Source organism: Urocitellus parryii, chromosome 11 (assembly GCF_045843805.1).
Source record: "Urocitellus parryii isolate mUroPar1 chromosome 11, mUroPar1.hap1, whole genome shotgun sequence".
NCBI lineage: Eukaryota > Metazoa > Chordata > Mammalia > Rodentia > Sciuridae > Urocitellus > Urocitellus parryii.
Window position 1 is genome coordinate 13,775,748 of NC_135541.1, and position 22,071 is coordinate 13,797,818.

The window sequence follows — 22,071 nt, forward strand, 5'->3', positions numbered from 1 at the left end:
TGTGTGTGTGTTGTGTAATGTTCTGGAAGCAAATCACACACATATCACCATAAATTTATCAGAAGCTTAGTCAAGGCAGTTTTGCCTAGGGTTCCATAGAACAGATTGCCACAGAAGAGTCAATGAAGCAAGGGCGTGTGCGGAGGTGGGGAGGGGTCAGGAGAGAGATTTGGAAGGAAGGAGGAGAGTGATTGGAGAAGACTCCAACCTGTGGTTATAGAAGAGAAAGGCATTGGAAGCAGAGGAAGGTATAAGGAAGCAGAGAACTAAGTCTGTCAAGGAGGGTGAAGAGAGGATAGGAGACAGACACCTACAGTTCAGGGTGGGGAGGAGAGTGCTTGTGAGGCCAGTCTGCAGGTTGGAACATCAGAGGTCTTTGAGCAGGGGAAGAGGCAGGATCAGAGGCATTTGGATGTAGGTAGTCAGGCATGTGCAGATCTGAGGCAGGGAAGTAGGCTCTGAAGCACTGTATGTAGTCCTTAATAAACGAGAGCCCACAGGAAAGACTGTCCCTGATGGTTGAGAACACCCTCACTTTGACTTTCCTGAATGTAGAGTAGTTCATTTAATCTAACAGTAAAGAGAGAAATTTTTCTAGTAAGATGTTTAGAGAAATGCTTTCTTGGTATTAGATGAATTTTAACACCTTTATTTATTTATTTTTTTCCTTCTTTTTTTTTGTGTGGTGCTGGGGATTGAATCTAGGACCTTCTGCTTGCTAGGCAAGCATTCTACCACTATGCTACACCCCACCCTCTTCAGACTTTTTTGTTTTTCATAATAAGATTTTCAGACATTTATTTCTAACTCGTGTAGTGGTACGTCCTCCCCTTGAGTGTGGGCTGCCAGTTTGAACTTTTGGTTTCCAGTATGGGATGAGATAAATAGCTTGTACTATTTAGATAAAGTATGTCATTAACTACACTCTTGTTCAGATGATGACTTTCCTTTTTGGTAGCAAAACTTTCTTGATAAAGAAAAGTGGTACATTGACTTGTGTTCTGACTTGAGCTCTGGATCTCACCAGGATCAGCTCTTTGAGCAGCACTGAGTGAATAGTTGTTAACCTCCATGCGGTTTTCAGCATTTTGTATGCAGAGATATTTTCCAGGTGAAATTGGTAGTTGTCATCTCTGATCTGTATAGGAATTTTTCTTGAGTTGGTATGCTTGTATTTGATGCAGTAGCCAAGTGGTAAGGAAGAGTCTTTAAGTATTCTCAAATTTTGGGAAGAATTCTTTGCAGCTTTGAGTTTCTCTTGCTTTTAACCAAACATAAGAAGGCATGTTACTGTAGTATCTTTTTCTTTTCTGTCTCCAGTAGTCTGGTTCAGAGTAATAATGGACAGCTGTTGATTGATAGACTAGTTTTTGGCTTACAGGACAAGTACAAAGAGAACCCTACTTATTTATGCTTATAATAATAAATATATTTCAGGGCTTTCGAAATTTAAAGGGGTAAGTAGGTCAGTAATGTCATTTTTCCTTTTCTGCTGGGGATTGAAATAAACTAAAACTACCATTGTTTTCTTAAGGTCACTGTAGTGAATATGTAGAAGAGCCAGAACCTATTGGGTGATATTTTGGCTCACATCCCATAGTTGTTCTGCCTGCTCTTTCAGGGAAGATGGTGCAGAATGAGTGTGTGCCATTTTGTCTGTATGGTTGTGTGTGCTAAGTCTTCTCCTCAGAGAGCTTTCTTTAATATTTTTGATAGACGCCCACCTGGAGTAGAAATTTACTCAAGCCATTGAATTTCCTTTAGTAAACTGTTAGATAAAATGGGTTTGTGTTTCTCCATTCTTAGTGTGCAACTGGACAAAACAGAATTTAATGGTTCTGTTATTAGTAAGTACAAAATAATTCTGTCACCCTGTACAAGGCCAGCAGTTAGTTACTCAGTTATAATAAGTACTACTTTACTATTTTTTTTTAAAGAGAGAGAGAATTTTAATATTTATTTTTAGTTCTCGGCGGACACAACATCTTAGTTTGTATGTGGTGCTGAGGATCGAACCCGGGCCACACGCATGCCAGGCAAGCGCGCTACCGCTTGAGCCACATCCCCAGCCCCATAAGTACTACTTTATAATGTTATCTTAAAGACATTTTCATACCCAGCCTTTTTGCTACCATAAGGTTATGTTGTTACTGTTCTAATCTCAATCACAGGATCCTAGAGTTTACCTCTCTGTGCTGTCTGGTCCTACATAGGCAGGTACAATATTGAGCTTCAGTTTTGTTTTTGACAAGGGAATTTTATTTTGTGGCTCCGAATGACTAGAACAGGGGGTGTTCTGTGAAGGGATATAACATAGAGTGTAAAATACTGTAGGGTTAATAAGGCTACCTGGTCAATAGAAGGGGTCTCCCAAACCCTAAGCCTGGGAGGGGAAAAAAAAAAAAAGAAGCCAACAGAGCAGCTGTCACGGATTGTTGGTTGATGGGGTTAGAGGCTGACCTGCGCTGTAATCAGCTTTAACTGGACAGGGAGAAGTTAGGAAGTGGGTGATTTCTATCAGGAACATCTTGGGCCCTGCCAGGGAGGGGACTGAAAGCATATATGGGGAGGCGGGGATGAAAGGGCTCTGAGTGTTTCCTGCCTCTCCTGTGTACCAGCTAGTAACTTGGAGGCCTTAGATTTCTGTTTTTCAAAAGGACTGGGGAGGGTCCCTCAGCCCCTGCAGTGCTGTAGCATTCTGCATGGCAAGGTTACTGCAGTGCTCTGCTCTAGGAAGCTTAGGAAGACAGGGAGCTTTTGTTGTTTCCAAGGGAGATCCAAAGAGAACTGAGAAGCGGATCTTGAGTAACTTCTTGGGACTGGCTCCACTCTCACCACAGGTGGTGGTCTGCCCAGTACTGCTGTCAACATCATTTGTATTCACATAGAGATTTATTTATTTATTTTTTTGACACAGGCCTGTTAGCCTTTTTGGTTTTCATCTTTCTTTGAAGAAACATCTTAAGTATCTTAATAGCAGTATTTCTTTCCTGAATCCTTTAAAATCATGACTGCCAATCCCTGTTTCTATAATAAAAATCTCCTGTCTTCCTTTAATGGTCCCACAGTTCCAAAATACTTTTCCCCCCCTCAAATAAAGTTATGATCCTGGCTTTGCTTTTCCAAACTATATTTATTTATTCCTTTAAGAAGAATTTATTGAATGCCTCTACTGTGTGCTAAAAACTGCAAGAATGAACTACGATAGATGTTCATGTGCCTCTCCACACTCTAATCCCTGCTTTAAGTAAGTCAGTTATTTATATCCCCTTTAAGATTCATGAGTTAAAGAGGCCAAGGTGGAGAGTAACAGTCTTGATTTATAGAATCACATTGAATTTTGTTTGGATAAATTTTGTCCTTATTTTCCCATTAAGGGAATAAGCCCTACCTATGGCTGTTTGGGATAATCTGAAGTAGAGACTCTTCAGGTGTAAATTTCTTCTTCCAGGTCTTAACCAGAGGAACTAATCTTAATCTTCTGTCTTACCATAATTCTAGAAGTGCTAAATGGTATAAGGGTGGGGGACGCGGAGAGTGACTAAAATTTGGCCATTTATGATTTTTTTCAAAAATGTGATTTTTTTTTTCCTTCCCCCCAAAGGGAGTAGTTCTTTCTAAAGATTTCTCTGGCTAAATTGCAGAACTTTTTGTTATGGGACCATTGCTGCACATTAAGCTCTGCTGCTAGAAAGCTTTTGAAGACTGGAAGCAATATAGATAAAAATGTTTTTGAAGAATTAAAGATCTTGTATTGATGGAGTGTGATCAGAGACAGAACTAAAGGGCGCTGTCCTTATTTTGAGATATTTTCTGCAGTGTTAGGGGCCTAGTCAAGAAAGATGTTTGGTTTTCCCTAAGTATTTTCTATGTGAGCTGGGCACTCAGGCTGCCCTTCTCCGACCATGTTCAGGGATGCTTCATATAATCTTTAGGACCAAAACAGAATTGAACCCTTTAGAACAGTGATACTCATCAAATTCTTTTCAAATTTTAAAGGCATCATTTTACCTGGAATTTTCATAGAGAAAAGTAAATGGCTTTGAAAAATCCTAATGAATATCTGTTTAAAATAATAATAATTGTTGTTCCTTCTTTGATAGAAGGTGCTGAATTATTGATCCTTTCCCCCCAAATGCTACTTAGTTTGCTGTTAAAAGTTCTTATTATGCCATAATGTAGAAATCCACCTGCCTTCTAACTTGGTGATTAACCCTTTCTAATCATGTGTTGAGTTCCTTTCTCAGAAGGGATACTGTTTAAGGACCTGGAATAAAATGGTCAAATAAAAGTAAAATTACTGTGACTTATTTAGAGATTGGCAATATTTCAACTCCAGTATGATATACTTTTTTCATAATTATTGGCAGAACTAATAGAATCTCAGAGTTGTCACCAAGAGAGAAAATGACCTGAAACAGAGATAGTTTGGGGTGCTTAGATAGTTATTTGTTAAGATTTCTTTTTGTTATTTGGATATATTAAAGAGAACATTTGTAATTAGCTTATTTTTAGAAATGGATTCAAGATTTAAATGTATTTTAAAAACACATTTTGGGTTTATCCTGGTCAGTATTGTTTGCCCAGGGGATAAGTATTTTATTTACCATTTTCGAAATATTCCTTGAATTTCGAATGGAAATATTAAAGTTAATGGGAGAACAGCCAGGTGTCAACATGTGCAACCCTCCAGCGGTTGCTTGACGAGGCCAATGAGGCCTGGTTGCTGACTGTATTTTACAAAACTTGTGAAGCTAAACCTTGGTTTGAGTGGTGTCCCAGAGATGCAGTCCTGTCATCTGGTGTCAGTCGAATGTGGCAGTAATTTTTTGGTTTGATTTTTGTTTGATTTTGTTGTTACTGTTCTATGTTTTTCCTTTCTTTTTGTTAAGTTTTGCTTTGTTCCTCATTGCTTTCTGACACCTCTCCCCACTCCCTGCCTTTTAAAATTGCCTTTCTTTTGGCCATTTCTATGCCTTCACTCCCATTTTGGTCTCTGTATAGTCTGTCCTTATTTCTCTGGTGGTTGCAGCTTCTGAGCTAACAGAATGCTTCTGTCATGCTATATGTTTAAAGCCTTGATTTTACTGCTGTCGTACAAAACTAAACTTGACGTGGCTGTTGGGCTGTTATTTACAGTTTATTTCTCTCTCTGCTGCACTGGTTAAAAGGACACTGTCAAGGTATTTTTTCATAATTTTTCAAATCATTTTCTTCACCGTTTACAATAACCCATTAAAAGCTTGACACTTAAATCTTTTCCTTTCGAAGATCCTCTCCATCACACATTCACACTGGTTTGTTGTTGTAGAGTTGCGCCTATATGTTGGGCTGGTGCCATTTGAGTTTTTGTCATTGAAAGCGCATGTAAAACGTCAGTTTTTTTTGTGGGGAGTGTGGGTAGACTAAAGGGGAAAGTGTAATGAATCAAGCGAGCTGCTCAGAAAACAGAGGGAAGAAACAAAAGGTCAATTTGGTCCCTCTAACCTTGACAGTGTCCCTTTAAATATTTCTCTACCACACATCCTGGACCCCAGTTACTGAGCCTGAGTGCTGCCTACTTTCTCAGTATGAAACCTCCTATGTGACTGTCACCCTAGCTGCAAAGATTAAAGCTTGTCTGAAACAAGCCATCCATTTGGCACTGGAGGAGCTTTAATCTGTCTCATTTGCATTCTTGTGTACTGGCACATTCTGCCCTGTAGTAGTGGCATATGTGATCTAGTCCCCCTTCCTGCTGTAGCATCCTCTTGTTAGGCATTTTAGAAGCCACATATGGAACTGCCACCTTTTTGTGCTCCAGAAAAACCAGTCTTACACATAGTATCTATGATCAATTAAGATCACATAACTATAGATTTCATGTTAAAATATAGTTGTTTCCTTTTTGAAAGGAGAACTATCTTTGCAGAACATCTTTGCAGTAGTTGCATTAGAAATAGCAAATTTCTGAGTAGAATTTCATTGTTTGAGTTGCTCTTTATATGACCACGATGACAATGAAGAAAAGTGATGATGAGAAAGTGGATGAAATTCCTAACAAGAAGGTCTTTTTCGCTAAGAGCCCTCTTTTTTGGCCATGGGTGGATAGGTTGGATGTCTTTGAATCCACCAAGTCCTGGGACTGCCCTGTATATAAATGGTACAATGTATCCAGGGCCTGATTCTCGACCTCATTTCTCAATACAAACCAAAAGATTCTTAGGAATTTAGATTTTCTTTAGGCTAAGGGTGATTCTCTAATTCATTAGGATACCTTGATCCCACGAGTAGTCTTACAGAACTGGAAGCTTCGAGTATGACTTCGATTAAATCAGTTGTAGTGGTGTTCATATAGATCCAAAGAGAGCTTTCTTTCTTTCTTTTTTTTTTTTTTTTTTTCCCCTGCAGATTGCATTAAACACCAGATTCTTTTTGCTCATCTCAGAGAGTTACTTGTATGGTCAATAAAGGGGCAGAGGCTCATCTGTTTGGTTGCAAGGGCAAAAACAAGGAGTTTCAAACAGGTAGACTCTCACTGTGATGATCTTGTCAGCAGTTAGCTACCTCTGATTAGTTTTAGTGTTTACTAGAATATGCTTTAGTGTTTTGTTTTCTTCTTACTGATTTTACGTAGACTGTAAAGTGAATGTCCATGTTTTGAATTCCATTTTCCAGTCAATGCCCAGCTTATAGCAAGAGATGCTTTCCTTAGACATGCTTTTTTCTTCTCTTGCTGCCATGAATCCAGCAGCAGGATGCAAAGAGTTTGCTTTGGGGCAGAATTAAGCAGTAGCAGAGGGATGCATGTCGATCGATGACATCAGTGGGCAAGGGCACTGCCTGGCCTATGACGTGGTCTTGCTGCTTGATGACCTGTTTTGTGATTTGTTTCCTTCCTCTACAACAGTGAGGGGCCAAGCCTTCTGGTATCTCAGTCTCTTCTAGTCTCTCTAGAAACTTGGGGCATTTAGCTCTGAAATTATTGGTACCATAAAACATTATTACTCTGCAAAAGGTGCTAATGTGTTCTTATTAGTAGCCATATATTTCACTTTTTTCTTCCCTACTCCCTCCTGAAATTCTGTCATCTTATGGGAAGCAGATAACGTGGGCTTCTTATTTTTCCATCCTGCCCCTATTCTGGAAGGTTCTCAGGTGTGTTAGTGTAGTTTTGGTTCCTAGGACTTATCTGGTGTGTCGTTTGCATGTCAGCCCAGCTCAACTCAGTGCATGTCAGCTCAGTGCACCTTGTGCTCCATGAAGCTTCAGTTAGCACCATGTAAGTCTCATGGCTGTTGATGGAGGTGGATGGAGTCCTAGATCCGTGGGCAGAGTGGGAAAAGAGGGAAGTAATCAGGGCCAAAACATTTCACATCTCATTTAAACGAACTTAACCACTTCATAGAAACGAAAATTCAAATCATTGTCCTCAAAGGTTTTTCCCTTTGAGATACATATTTTGACCTTTTTAAACCTCAGAGCATTTGTGTCTTTGTGAGTGGTGTTAGTCTTAATAAGGACCAACTCTGCTATACTTCGGATTTTCAGGTTCCTAAAGAGAAAGATGAAATGGTAGAGCAAGAATTTAACCGGTTGCTAGAAGCTACATCTTACCTTAGTCATCAACTAGACTTCAATGTTCTCAATAATAAGCCTGTGTCCCTTGGCCAGGCACTGGAAGTTGTCATTCAGTAAGTATTTTGATAACAGCTTATTGTATAGTGAACTCCTTTTACAGATTTGTTGTTTATATTGTAAGTTTTCAGTAAGTCTAATTTCAACTAGTTTTCATATGAAATTGTTAAATCCCAAAGGAAAAAAGCATTTAAAATAATTTCATGGTCCTTAAAGCCCCTTTCAGTTCTCAAATTGATAGCTTTTATGACATTATTACTGTATTTAACATATAATAATTTGCCACCGGCCAACTTTCTTCTTCCTGAGTGTTACAAGTCCCAGTGGGCCTTGATGTCCCTGGACGTGCTAGACATGGCTAGTCTTGTGCTGCAGAGCTGGCTGTGTGGCCGGGGCATACGTGTTGTCTCTCCTAGGTTACAAGAAAAGCATGTCAAAGATGAGCAGATTGAGCATTGGAAGAAGATAGTGAAAACTCAGGAAGAACTGAAAGAACTTCTTAATAAGGTGAAAGTCTGTATTTATTTTCATTGTAGATAAGCTTCAATGCAGGGGAGCGGTGGTGGGGTGGGGGGAGCCTTTCATTTAGAAACTTTAAAGGCATTTCTGGGTTTTTCCATGAAGAGAAGGTCTGTAGAGCTGGAGCTCGTTATTATTAACAAAATAATGACTAGTGAAAGACACAGTTGTATTTGTCAGTCTTTCAGCATGACACCATTGTGAAGTCATTGTTAGGAGAAATAGGTCCTTCCTCTGTGTCTTTTTAACTCTTCCAAAGCTGGCCCAGTATTCCTGCTGAATTCTAAGATCTGAGAGAGATCAGCTGTACTGGGGCCAGAGTACCCACCGATGAAGACCAACAAATCAGCAGCCAGTTCATCACCATAATTACTGAGGAGCTGAACAGCCCCCTCCCTCCCCATTCTCCAGCCAAGGGCCCTGCTCTACTACTACCACCTCCACTTCAGCTCCAGGTTCTGGACTATTTGAGTTCAACCATTTATTTCTCCTCGTCTGGCCAACTGCAGAATAATACCAGTTAGGGCAAAAGCCCCAGTAGTGAGGGTCGGGGGCTTTTCAGTGCAAACTCTGGGTGTGCCTTGTGACTGGGGTCTCCTCACTTTCTCACTCTATCTCATTTCTTCATTTCTGTCAAAGAGGTCTCCAGCTCATCTGCATGAGTAGGGGAAGGATGGAATGAGAAGAATGACTGGGGGAGAGCTGCCAGCTGCAGGAGACCTACAGGGCCCACTCTTGGATTCTGTCACCCATGTCCTCACAGTTAATGTCAGTTTTAAAAACTGACATTAAGAATGGTTCCAGGGCAGGGGCTGTAGCTCAGTGGCAGAGCACTTGCCTAGCATGTGTGAGGCACTGGGTTCGATCCTCATCCCCACATTTAAATAAATAAGGCCCATTGACAACTAAAAAAATATATAAACAAACAAACAATAAAGGCATTCTTTTTAAAAATTTTAAAATATTAAAAAAAAGAATGGTTCCATAAGGTTCTTTGTGTGATGATTTAGCACTTTTACGTATCTAAGAAAATAACTGGCTTCCCCAGATAAGTTTAATTAGTGGTAGATTGTTTTTCTAGGAAATTAAATTCATTTCAGTACATTTTGTTCATTTGTATACTCCTTCCCTCTCGTTTGTTTGAGAAGAACCTGTTGTAGTTACTGACAGCACCACACCTCTGTGAAGGATTGTCGTTTTGTTCTCAAATTGTGTGATGTGGAGTAGGTATTGAAGAATTCTAAGGACCTTAACATAAAAGCTTAGTAGAGGAGCCAAACGAGGGTACTGTAATTAGAAGTGAATTACATTTCTTTCTGAAATGGGAAATTTGTACTTTTTCCCTTAGATGGTAAATTTGAAAGAGAAAATTAAAGAACTCCATCAGCAATATAAAGAAGCATCTGAAGTGAAGCCACCCAGAGACATTACTGCCGAGTTCTTGGTGAAGAGCAAGCATAGAGATCTGACTGCCCTGTGCAAGGTGCAGTAGCAAGTGTGCCTGACTGGTTTCTCTTGGAATTCTAAGAAATAGCACAGATCTGGGGACTCTGGAAAAAAAGATAGTCACTAGCCAATCACAGGTGTTGTAGTACCCAAGAAGAGGGTTGGGTATACTACCAACCATGGAGACTTGTGGGATTAGTTCAGTTTAGGATCTGCTTTTTCTGAGGAATTTTTACCCTCACAGTTTAGAATAATAGTAATGAATATGAAATAAAGTCACATGGAGTCACACTGTCTGGTAAAATCCCTAATGTGGTATCTCCCAGTCTTGTGACCTTAGACTCCTTAATCACCTCATTCATACGTGGTGGTGTTCATAGTAACTCATGTTGGGGGGAGGTAGTAGCAAAGTGGGAATCACGTTATGTATCCAAAGTGCTTATTCTGGTGCTAGGGACAATGTAAATGCTCAGGAAATGTAGTAGCTATTATTTTTCATCCTTACTTTGTAACATACTACTAGTATATTTCTTCCTTTTTTTTCTTCCTCCCCTTTTCTCTTTCTGCATACTCTCCCTCTGCCCAAGTTTGTCCCAGGCTCACAGTTTCTAAGATCAAAAATTCCTGAGCTATGACAGAATATGTGGCCAGAACATACATGCCCCTTGTGGGAAAAATAAGCTGGTTGATAAAATAAATATTGACCTTTCAGGATAAATCATATTCACTTAACTTTAAAAATTTTTATCAGGAATATGATGAGTTAGCTGAGACACAAGGAAAACTAGAAGAAAAACTTCAAGAGTTGGAAGCCAATCCCCCAAGGTGAGGAAAATAAACCTGAACATTCAGAGGGATAGCTTCACCTATTCATTCTATGTACGAATTAGAAGGAAAACGTGCGCTTTTATATTCAGCAAGTGTATTTTAAATTGTTTAATGAATGACAAATATCTATGAACAAATTTCAGGTTTTTGAATCCCCTTCCTTTATAATTTAATGTGTAATAATTTTAGGTATCTAAACAGATTATCTGTGAGAAGATAACCTTGCTCCATAAAATCCAGTGTTTGGGTGAAGGTGGAGTGTCTTTGAGTGTGCTAGAAGTGCCTTTGCTTTCACTTTCCATAATTCTGAGGCCTAGGAGGGTGTCATACTTTATTTTCCTGAGAGTTGGGACAGTATCTGCATGCTGATAAGATGCTCCATGTGCAAAATTCCTCTGTTCTCTAGTCAGGGATGCTTCTCATCCTTGGCAACAAAGTCCTAAGACAAAATTTTTCATAGTAAACTTTGATACTGCAAGAAGACTGAGTATGAAGTCTTTTTTCCAGATAAATGAGGCCCCACTGTACTTTGCTTTCTGAGAAGAACTCGTCACTGTTCATGACATTAGGGGTAAAGCAGTTAATAAAGACAGATAAGATTCTACTTTCTGACTATAATTTCATCATAAAAGTTACAAGCCCCATCCCTAGCTTAGGTTCCAGTACATTTACTGAGACTCCATTATCTGCCCCTTGAGAACCATAATGACGTCTCTATTAACTCTTGTTCCCTTGTCCTTACTTTCCAGTGATGTGTACCTCTCATCAAGAGACAGACAGATACTTGATTGGCATTTTGCAAATCTTGAATTTGCTAATGCCACACCTCTCTCTACACTTTCCCTTAAACATTGGGATCAGGTAAAATTCTTTTATCATTTATTTTGTGAAGTACATATCTCAGAGTAACCTTAAGATAAACTGTTAATTTTTGTATGTTTTTAAACAGCTTTAGTAAGAGGTATCATTTATGTGCAGTGAAATTCACCCATGTTGAGTGAACAGTTTGATGATTTGCCAGATAGTCATGAGCTACCACTATGATCAAGATAAAGAGCATTTCCATCATTCTGGAAAATTCTCTCATGCCCCTTCGCAGCTAATACCCCATCCTGGCTCCTGGCCCTAGACACCCAGTAGTTTGCTTTTTATCACTATAGTTTTGCTTATTCTACAGTAAATTGATTGGATAGCATAGATAGGTCCTTTTTATTACTTAGTAGTATTCCACCACGAGGATATGCCATGGAGTGCTAGCTTGTCATTGGTGCACTGATGGACACTGGGGATGTTTCCATCTTCTGGGCTATGAAGTTGTATTTATAATCTTTTCTTTAAAGCTTCATAGTTTTTCTTTTTTTATGTTTATTTTTTAGTTATAGTTAGACACAATATCTTCATTTTATTTTTATGCAGTGTTGAGGATTGAACCCAGGGCCTCACAAGTGCTAGGCGAGCGCTCTACCACTGAGCCCCAACCCCAGCCCATGGTTTTCCTTTTTCAGTGGTTGTGCTGGGGGTTGAACCCAGGGCCTCATGCATACTAAACACATGCTGTACCACTGAGCCACATCTCCAGTCCCTTGGCTTTGTACCTTTTATACCCTAAAAAAATCTTTTGTCTTGGGCTGGGGTTGTAGCTCAGGGGCAGAGCGCTTACCTAGCATGTGTGAGGGACCGGGTTCAATTCTCAGCACCATGAATCAATAAAGAAAATCAAGGTCCATTGAAAACTTGAAAAAATAAATAAATCTTTTGTCTTACCTGAGCTCACAAAGGTTTTCTATATTATTCTTTCAGAGTTTTGAGGGTTCAGCTCTTGGGTTTAGGTCTAAATTCTTTTATTTGTTTTTAATCCATTTTAGTTCATTTTTACATCTAATGAGAGGTAGAATTTATAATTTTCCTTGGGGGTATCTAATTATTTCAACATCATCATTTTTTATTTATTGTATCTTTGCCTTTTGTTGAAAATCACTCAGCCATGTAAGTGTGAGTCTATAGTTTACTCTTTTCTATTCATTTATCAGTTGATCCATATGCCAGTATCACAAAATCTTGATTATTATTGCTTTAAAGTAAGTTTTAAAATCTTTAAGTACTGATTTGTTTTGCAACTTTGTTCTCTTTTGAAATTGTTTTGGCTATGTTAGTTTTTCTGTGTTTCCATAAAAAATTTAGAATTAGCTTGTCATTTTCTGCAAAAAATACCTTCTAGAATTTTTTTTGGAGGACATCAGATTTCTAGATCAGCTTAAGGGGAATTGCTGTCTTAAGAATTCTCTGGGCCAAAGATACGGCTCCATGGTAGAATCCTTGCCTTGCATGCATGAGGCCTTGAGTTCAGTCCTCAATATGGGTGTGGGCTCCTTCTAATCCTTGAGTAGTATAGATTGTCTCTCCACAATTTAGTATAGTTTATCTCTCCACTATTTAGATTTTCTTCATCTCAGCAATGTCTTAAAGTTCCCAGTGTACAGGTCTTACCCGCTTTATGCTATATTTAAGGGTGACTTGTACAGGGTTTCTAGAATATTAAAAGGACTAATCTTTAAATCTGAGACCTTGGCCGATTTTAAGACTCTATAGTAAAGTAAAATTTTACTTACGTATTTTTGTTTTCTTCATGTTTTCCTAGTAGAATCATTTGACTATTTTTTTAATATTTATTTTTTTAGTTGTTGTTGGACACAATACCTTTATTCCATTCATTTATTTTTTTATGTGGTGTTAAGGATCGAACTAAGGGCCCTGTGCATGCTAGGCAAGCGTTCTACCACTGAGCCACAATCCCAGCCCCTAGCTTCTTTCTTTCTTTGTTTTTTTTTTTAAAGAGAGAGTGATGGGGGACAGAGAGAGAGAGAATTTTAATATTTATTTTTTAGTTATCGGCGGACACAACATCGTTGTTGGTATGTGGTGCTGAGGATCGAACCCGGGCCGCACGCATGCCAGATGAGCGCGCTACCGCCTGAGCCACATCCCCAGCCCCCCCTGGCTTCTTAATCTAACAATTAATCTTTAAATTGTCACTGTTATTCTTTAATATTTGAATTAACTAGGACTGGACTTGTTTATGGTAAAATCTTAGAGAATTAACCAGTTCTTTTATAGTTTTTCACTTGTGTTAGTCAGCTTTCAGTTGCTGTGATATGACTACTTGAGAAAACCAAGTTATAGGAGAAAAGATTTAGGCTTATGTTTTCAGTCTGTGGTCATCTGGCTCCATTGCCCTGGGCTTTGGTGAGGCGGAGCTCACCAAAAGAACAGCTGGCTGCTTGAGGTAGAGTCAGAGCAGCAGAGGGACAGAAGAGACCCTTCAGAAGCACATCCCAGAGACCCGCGCCTTTTAACTAACTAGGCCCCACCTACCAGTAGAGCCACCAGCTGGGGACCAAGCCTTCAACACATGGAACTTTGGGGGACGTTCCAGATCCAAATTCTAAATTAGGCCCTCGAGCTCACTGATTATCCTCTGAGGTTTCAGTACACATATATTTATAACAGTCATGATAGTCTAGATTTTGCAGGCAGTTTTTTAGCTGACCTGGTGGGGAACAGATGAGTCAGTGCAAAGTAGTGAAATTTTTGCTGCCTGCCCAATATTTTTTTCTAATTCCAAAGATTAGGGTATGTTTGATTGACTAGCCTTCAAACATTTCTCTATATAGAATTTTCTTTTTCAGCAAATTCAAAGAAATAAGATAACTTTGGAGATTCTTAATTTCCAGGCCAAAACTTGGCTTTTTTTTTTTTTTTTTTTTTTAACTATATGGATTATCTTGGGCCTTTGTATAATCCTGGATTGCCCTAATCTAGTTTGACTGACTAGTTTTTGGAAATCTTCCTCAATTTTAAAAATCTAAGTTTAAGAAATAAAGACTGATTTTGCTCTTAGGATAAAGGAAAATTTAATTACAATGGTGAATCTGATGTCCTACAAATCTTTAACGCACTCAGAAATCAAATAAACTGCTTTGCTAATTATCTGAGTTTCCATGCCCATCCCCCATGGACAATCTGGACCTTGGTATAGGATTTTTTTTTTTTTTTAAGAATTTTGACCTTTATTTGTTTTTATGTGGTGCTGAGGATCGAACCCAGTGCCTCACCTGTGCTGAGAAAGCACTCTACCACCGAGCTACAGCCCCAACCCTGATGTAGGAATTTGACGATATAGGGGAAAAGCAACTGCCTTACTCCCACTCCCCAAAGATTTGGGGCACATTGGTGTTTGTTTCTCCTTAATTTTCTTTGGGTGGCTGTAGTTGAATACTGAGTGATTATTCCCACAAGGTTGTATTTTTTCAGTATTATTATTTAGAACTTGATGCAAATGACATAAATTTTATTAAGAAATGGGGGGGGGCTGAGGTTGTGGCTTTGGGGGCTGAACAGTAGAGTGCTCACCAACACACCTGAGGCACTGTGTTCAAACCTCAGCACCACATAAAAATGAAATAAAGATATTGTATCTACCTACAACTGAAAAAATAAATATTAAAAAAAAAAAGAAAGAAATGTGGAACTAAATTCCCTCCTCTCCTCATTAGGATGATGACTTTGAGTTTACTGGCAGCCACCTGACAGTGAGGAACGGTTACTCCTGTGTTCCTGTGGCATTGGCAGAAGGCTTGGACATTAAACTGAACACAGCAGTGCGCCAGGTTCGCTATACAGCTTCAGGTAGGTGATGGTTGTGCGGGTAAGATAGAGCTCTTCCCCCGAAACAGGGGATTGCTCTTTTGTTGAATATGACCTTCAGCAAGAACAGTATGTATGTTTTCTAGTACAGTGTTTGATAAATGATGGCTCCCAGGTGAAAGCTGTGCATTTATAGATGATTGAGTCTTTGGAGACGTTGGAGGTTTGTATCACCATATTTTGTATGAACCAGAAAATTGAGACAAGTTTTCACATGAAGTAGGAGAGTATTACAGTAGCAGCCAGTGAGTTTGGGTTTAATTTTGCTAAGTATATCAATATCAAAATTTGGACACCTGCACTCCAGAGAGGCCCACTCCTCACACTTCTCTGATTCATGGTCTTTGGGTTCATTCTGGCTCTGGTCCTGAGAGTTTATGGGGTAAGTGCAATGTCCTTGTTATTGTCAGTTTCAGAGTACTTTTGGGTGGGATGCAGAAAACTTGTTGTTCAACCACGTTGGCCTGCTGTTCTGAACTCCTTAGAAGAATAGATCACCTCCCTCTTTAAAGACCCACATGAGTGCCTAGGCATGAGAAGTGGAGATTGGGGCCACCAATCTTAACTTTCCTGGCCCCTTTCCTAGAGTTGCTGAGATCCCCACAGTACATGTTTGCTTTTACAGTCACAGAGTTTTCTGTTGAATTTTCCCATCAAAGGCAGCTTTTAGCTGATGGAGGTCTACAGCCTTGAAATAGCCTTTGGAGGCAGATGGAGAGCATTGAGAGTAACTAGTGTCGTTTTCCCTAGTTCTGCAACCAGAGATGGTCATGTGCTGAGCACTCACACTGTATTATGGGATACATTTTATATGACAGCAGAATGATACGTGTATTTTTAATATATAAATTAGTATTTAGCAATAAGCATAAATGAGGTAAAATAACAACATGACTTCAGAACCCTTTCTGTGGTTAACTTTGAGCTCATTCATAGTCTGAGCATTACAGTGTGTTCTCAGGAAGAGAGCAACAGTTTGAGCCTGTGTCCCCTCAGTCTGCGTCACACTCTTCCGCTGCTGTTCCTCTCTGGGGCCTTAGTGAGCAGCTAGCCACAGTGGAAAGGCACTGTGTCCTTTTGGGCGGGCATTTTGCTCTTAATTTTACTAAATTACTTCCCTTTGGTAAGTGTTAAGTCGAGCAGGTGACCAGTGTGTGAGGGCGAGCCAGAGTGGGGTGGGGATCGATGACTTGATGTGGGCAGTGGGGGTTTAAGTCTTGGCAGCTCTTACTTGTGTAGCCTTAGACTCACCTCTTACCTGTTTTCTTTGGTGAGGAATGGAGATAACAGTACCTACCTCGTGGGCAAGTACTCAGGCTTAGAAGAATGGCATGTGGATCCTGTTGTGCATTAAGTGTTTAGTGCCCCTATTACTATCCTCCTCATCTTCCCTTCTCTAGGCTGCGAAGTGATAGCTGTGAATACCCGCTCCACAAGCCAGACCTTTATTTATAAGTGTGACGCCGTTCTCTGCACCCTCCCCCTGGGCGTGCTGAAGCAGCAGCCACCGGCTGTTCAGTTTGTGCCGCCTCTTCCTGAGTGGAAGACATCTGCAGTCCAAAGGATGGGATTTGGCAACCTTAACAAGGTGACGTGCTCTAGGCGCCCTCTCTGTGCCTGGTGTGCCCTTGGCAGTACTGTCTGCTGTCTCTCACGGGCTGAGGCCTGTCTTCTCATTCCTTCGGCACCCAGGTATATAATAGCATAAAGTCCAAACTCATTTAATCTTAAGGGGTCATTCTGCAAACTGCGCCTACACACAGTCAGTCATAAGTGGCATCCTCAGTGGTAGATGGATGGTGGGTTTCTGGGCTTATACATGAGCACAAAAGTACATGAGGAGACTTTAATGAAGTCTGAGGAGGAAGTGGTTCCTGCTGAGGAACAGAACCACTCCAAGAAGTCTGTGGGTGGAGGCCGCAGCAGCTCACTTGCCCCCTTCTGCAGGTGGTGCTGTGTTTTGACCGGGTGTTCTGGGATCCGAGTGTCAATTTGTTCGGGCACGTCGGCAGTACGACTGCCAGCAGGGGTGAGCTCTTCCTCTTCTGGAACCTCTATAAAGGTAACTGCTTTTTAGCTTTTTCTCATATTCTTACAGGAACACAGAATTGGGAACATTGGAGGTTTCCTCAAACTTACATGCTTTAATTTTTCTTTTGCTTAACCCAGTAAGCAATTCCTAGAACCCCTTCTAGGTGTCGGGAAAAGAACACATAAAAAGAATCACGTTAGCAGGGAGGGGCGGGCTGGGGAGGCTTCCTAGAAAAAGCAGCTGGTATTTTCATTCTCAGACTGTCATACCCACTTCACCCTGAGTCTTTGATCACTTCCATTTGATGCATTTTTCATATCCCTATCTCTTGTTCTGTAATTGGACTCTTGTTAACTCTGTATTAGAGGGAAAAAGTCTGTGCATCCCCACCCCCCTCCACGCAGAAGACAGGAACTGACCTTGACTACACAGCTGCACCCAGGGCGTGGCCTTGATGGTGCAGGCACAGGACTGAGCCACCCCAGCTCCTCCTGTCTCCCTGCTTAGTGGGGAAGTGCCGTCCTCACCTCCAGAGCTGCTCTTTCCATGGAGGAGGTGCTTTGCTCCTGTCACAGTGCACTGACAAGTGCTTTTTCCCTTTCTCCACCCAGGCATCAGGTCCCCTCAGTGCTCTCTCGCAGTATTCCTCAGACCTGAGTGCCCCTTCTCCACTGCCCTCTCCAGTCCAGGCCACTCTCACCTCTCACCTGGCAGCTGCCAATTTACTATTCACAATTCCTACTTTTCTCTTTTGATATCTTTCTGTTGCTGAAGGAAAACATTCAAATTCCTCCTCCTCCTCCTGGCCACCTCAGAGTCCGCCTTAATGTAACCCTCTCCAGCCTCCTCGTGTCTCCTCCCACTGCTCCACTCCAGGCACACTGACTTGTCCTCCTGGTTATAGGACACTGTACTGGTTTTCACTTTGGGCCCCTGCTTGTGCTGTGGCCTGGGCCACTATTTTCCTTCATCTCTTCCCAACCTGTTGTTCTCAGCCTTCAGGTCTTGGGCTAAATGTCAGTATTTCAAAGAGGCCTTTCAAGGACACTAAGCATGCCCATTGCATTTGGCCCTGTATCCTATATTTTCAGAGCATCCCAGTTCCTAATCATATCTGTGTGGTCATTTGTGACTTGAATGGAGTAGGGTCTAGTTTCTGTATTTTCCATCCCCAGGATCTAGCCCTGTGCTTCTCATACACGTCTGTTTCATAAACACTCTCCAAGTGACTAAAGGCAGTGATGGGCTTAGAGAGGGGCCCAAGATAACAGAAGGGACAGCCCTGGTCCTGGAGCCGTGCGAGGTGCTCAGGGCCGCAGCATTCTGTGGAGCAAGCAGCAGCAAAGTGCCGTGTCCTGCTGCACTCACTGTAGAAGACCAACCCCTCTGGCCAACTTCTGGGGGTGGAGTTTAGGAAAATCGTGTTGCTAGCATTTGAGTGATGATGCCAGAGTGCCAGGAACAAGGGTGGGGCTTAACAGGGTGGTTCTTGAGAACAATCTAGAAAACCCTGGAATTGTTCTGTTTGTCCAGCTCCTATACTGTTGGCACTGGTGGCAGGAGAAGCCGCAGGCATCATGGAAAATATCAGTGACGATGTGATTGTTGGCCGGTGCCTAGCCATTCTCAAAGGGATTTTTGGTAGCAGTGCAGTGCCCCAGGTAAGTTGGTGGAGGGAACAAGAGGGATCCAGATTCAGACTCAACTAGGGTTTGGAAGTTCTCGGTCAGGACAGTTTCCGTTTCAGTGTGTGCTGGGTTGTGTGAATTTCAATGTATGTGGACTCCAGGACTCCAATGGCATTTAGAAAAAGCCCCTTGGTGCCTGAGTAAGAATCTATAGACTGTTGGCTGCATTTCTTTTCTGCCTGCAGAGCCACGCCACTTTCGATTTTTAGACAAAGTGGCCAGATTAGCGAATGCCCCAGGGAAGTCTTAAAGAATCCCATCGTGCTTTTTTTCTGTCCTTTAGACCCACTGTGATAATGTCAGCCACTTATTTCTTTGAAGGGAAGGACATTAATGTTCCATATATAGAGAGTAACAGTCAAGTGCTGTGTGGCCCTGAGTCGTGGACAAGGAGGCGTGGTGGAAGTGCCTTTGCAGTCTGAAGTCACTTTGCCTCAGTAGTTCAAAGCAGCGGTGTATTCATGCCCAGCCCACACCTGCTTTTACACCTCTTGGAGATGGCTGGTTTGTCCTTGGTGCTACTGACTTTTGCTTGTGTTTGTCCCTTTAGCCCAAGGAAACTGTGGTGTCTCGTTGGCGTGCTGACCCCTGGGCTCGGGGCTCCTATTCCTATGTAGCTGCAGGATCATCTGGAAACGATTATGATTTAATGGCTCAGCCAATCACTCCTGGGCCCTCAATTCCAGGGGCCCCACAGGTGAGAGACTAGAAATTTGTTTCTGGGCTTATCCAGAAAGAGTGTCCCAGGGCAAAATTGAAGTCACCGATTTCTCTCCTTAATGGTTCTATCCTTAGACCCTTTTGGGTAGCAGGAGCAGAATGGAAAGGGAGCATAGTGTTTGTGTCTGTTTTCTTGCAGTCTACATTCAAAATGGAAGAGCTATGCAAGTCAGGAACTTAAGTTTTTCCCTTTATAAAACAAGACCCATTTTTAATTATGCATCTTTTTATTGTGGCTGATAACTCAGGTTGTTAAAGGGATTTGTCTCTAGGGGCTTCAAGGCCATGTCCCTGAGAAATAGCTGTGGACCCCTATATAGACTTTTGTCAGACCTTATTCCACAGATCAGGGAAGGTTCCTCAGTACCCAGTACCGTAGCCTAGGACTTGGGTTTGCTCTGAACTAGAGGTGAAAGAATTCCTGAATTGGACTAAGTGCTCTACTCTCTAGTTCAGAATGGGTAAGACACCCCCATCTCTGCCATCACTAGGCACTACATGTGGTAAAGAAAGCTAGAAATTTGGGCATCATTAAACTGATAAGAATAGATGCAGTTAATAAGTATCACTAGAGCTGAGGCTGGGCTGAGTCCGATTTCTCCTTCTGTCAATCCTAGGAAAATGCTTTATTGTAAGAGACTTTCATAGAATTGATGGCTGCAGGATCAGCCTTCAAAGGTCAATAGGAATTTGGCAGTTCAAAGAATAAACATACTTCTAACCTGCTAATTATCTTTTCTCTCTGAAATAGCCAATCCCACGACTCTTCTTTGCGGGAGAGCATACAATCCGGAACTACCCTGCCACAGTCCATGGTGCTCTGCTGAGTGGGCTTCGAGAAGCAGGAAGGATTGCAGACCAGTTCTTGGGAGCCATGTACACACTGCCTCGCCAGGCCACACCAGGTGTTCCTGCGCAGCAGTCTCCAAGCATGTGAGACAGAGGTATCCTGAAGAGATCTGGTGTCTTTTGCCATGTAAGCGAAGCTCTTCTAGCAATATTAGATCCCACCGAGAAGGTCCCATCCTGTTACCTGGACTCACCATCAGCTGGGAGGGCTCCTGATCTGACAGAGGGTCACATCCTCTGACTTAGAGGACAGAGAAGAACTTGTCCACTAGTTTGGAATTGTGTTCTTCATAAAGACTGAGGCAAGTGTTGTGAGATAACATCTTAAGTCTTTTGGCGTTTGTTTTTTTTTTTCTATATTTTGAGAATAAAACTTCATAAAAAAATTAGTCCTTTTTTTTTTTTTTTTGTCTTTTGGATGGGAGATGGGTACAAAGTAGGGGTGTTGCTTGGATCTTCCTATAATCCAAGCAACTCGGAAGGCTAAGACAGAATTACAAGTATTCTACTTTATGATGATAGTGGTGTATGTTCTCCCTATTTAAATGAGGATATTCCTACAAAGGGGAAAAATGGGCGTGCCCATAGGTACAGTGCACTTTCTGGCCAGTGGGGCTTGATGTCCCTGCTGGAACTGTGGAGTGGTGTGCCAACAGTGTATGAGGGGAACCTCAGGTGCATTTTCAAGATAGAGGGCCCAAGTTTGGGTAAATAGAGTTTTTGGCAGACCATCATTCCACCTTTATTCCTCAGATCCCCTCTGAAGGCAGTTGTGCTTGCTCACTTTGCAATTCTGTTGAAAATATGGTGTCGATCTGGGAAGTATTACATGAACGGATCAAAGGCTTGGGTGATTTGGCTATTAGTGGCTTAAAACAACAAACTTTCTTGCAGTTTGGGGATGGCCAGTCTACGGTGGGTCTGTGTGGCTGCATTTACTGTGGAGGATCTGAGAGCTGTTTCCTCACCTTTTTCAGCTTCGAGTGGCTGACTATGTTGGTGCGGATGCCTTCCCCTATAGTCAAACCTGTCGCCCTGCGTTGGGATTCTTGGGTTTACACTTAAGGCCCACCTGCATGATCTTGGGATAATCTCCCCATCTAACTCACAATTCCTAATCATGTCTGTAGTGTGCCCTTTGCCACATGAAAACAGTTTTACAAGAAGGGAACAGGAGCATTCCTTTCTTGGGGGCTTTTAACAAATGCTATGCTATTGCAGTGCACAGGAAGTAGCTCCTGGCAATCAGATTTCACTTGTGTTGGCCAGTTCCTCCTTACAGTTAGTCTAGATGAGATGAAAGGACATTATATTGGTGATCTGACGAAGATTAAAATAACTGACGGAAAGATGGAAACCACATATGGAAGAAAGTGCTTGGGCTTGGGATGCACACTTGATTTGAATCCCAGTGCTGCCACCACCACTGCAACCTGATGGGGCTGATTATGACACAAGCAGTTGGAAGAGAGGCTGCTTTTTGTGACAACAGATTTGAAAAGAAAACGTAGCAAATAGCTGATTCTAACTCTTGTTCAGGTAACTGGTGAAATACACTGGATGCACCAATGGAGAGAAGAGACAACATCAATGAAATTGGCATCACTGACCACTCAACACCACGCATGTGGAAACTAGGGAACTTTATTGGTACATACTGTGCTGCAG

The 22,071-nt window shown here is 41.5% G+C and overlaps 1 protein-coding gene across 2 annotated transcripts in view; it reads left to right on the plus strand.

The window, feature by feature from the left end:
* Positions 1–20,736, plus strand: part of Kdm1a (lysine demethylase 1A) — a 63,660-nt gene extending 42,924 nt beyond the window's left edge. For both annotated transcript variants that reach the window (XM_026403609.2, XM_026403610.2), the window contains 11 exons: positions 7,531–7,673; positions 8,034–8,124; positions 9,485–9,619; positions 10,334–10,407; positions 11,160–11,271; positions 14,964–15,096; positions 16,515–16,702; positions 17,062–17,176; positions 18,680–18,807; positions 19,385–19,531; positions 20,306–20,736. In XM_026403609.2, coding sequence (XP_026259394.1) covers positions 7,531–7,673; positions 8,034–8,124; positions 9,485–9,619; positions 10,334–10,407; positions 11,160–11,271; positions 14,964–15,096; positions 16,515–16,702; positions 17,062–17,176; positions 18,680–18,807; positions 19,385–19,531; positions 20,306–20,491 — 1,452 coding nt within the window. In that variant the 3' untranslated portion in view covers positions 20,492–20,736. The remainder of the gene's footprint in view (positions 1–7,530; positions 7,674–8,033; positions 8,125–9,484; positions 9,620–10,333; positions 10,408–11,159; positions 11,272–14,963; positions 15,097–16,514; positions 16,703–17,061; positions 17,177–18,679; positions 18,808–19,384; positions 19,532–20,305) is intronic.
* Positions 20,737–22,071: the final 1,335 nt, after the last annotated feature.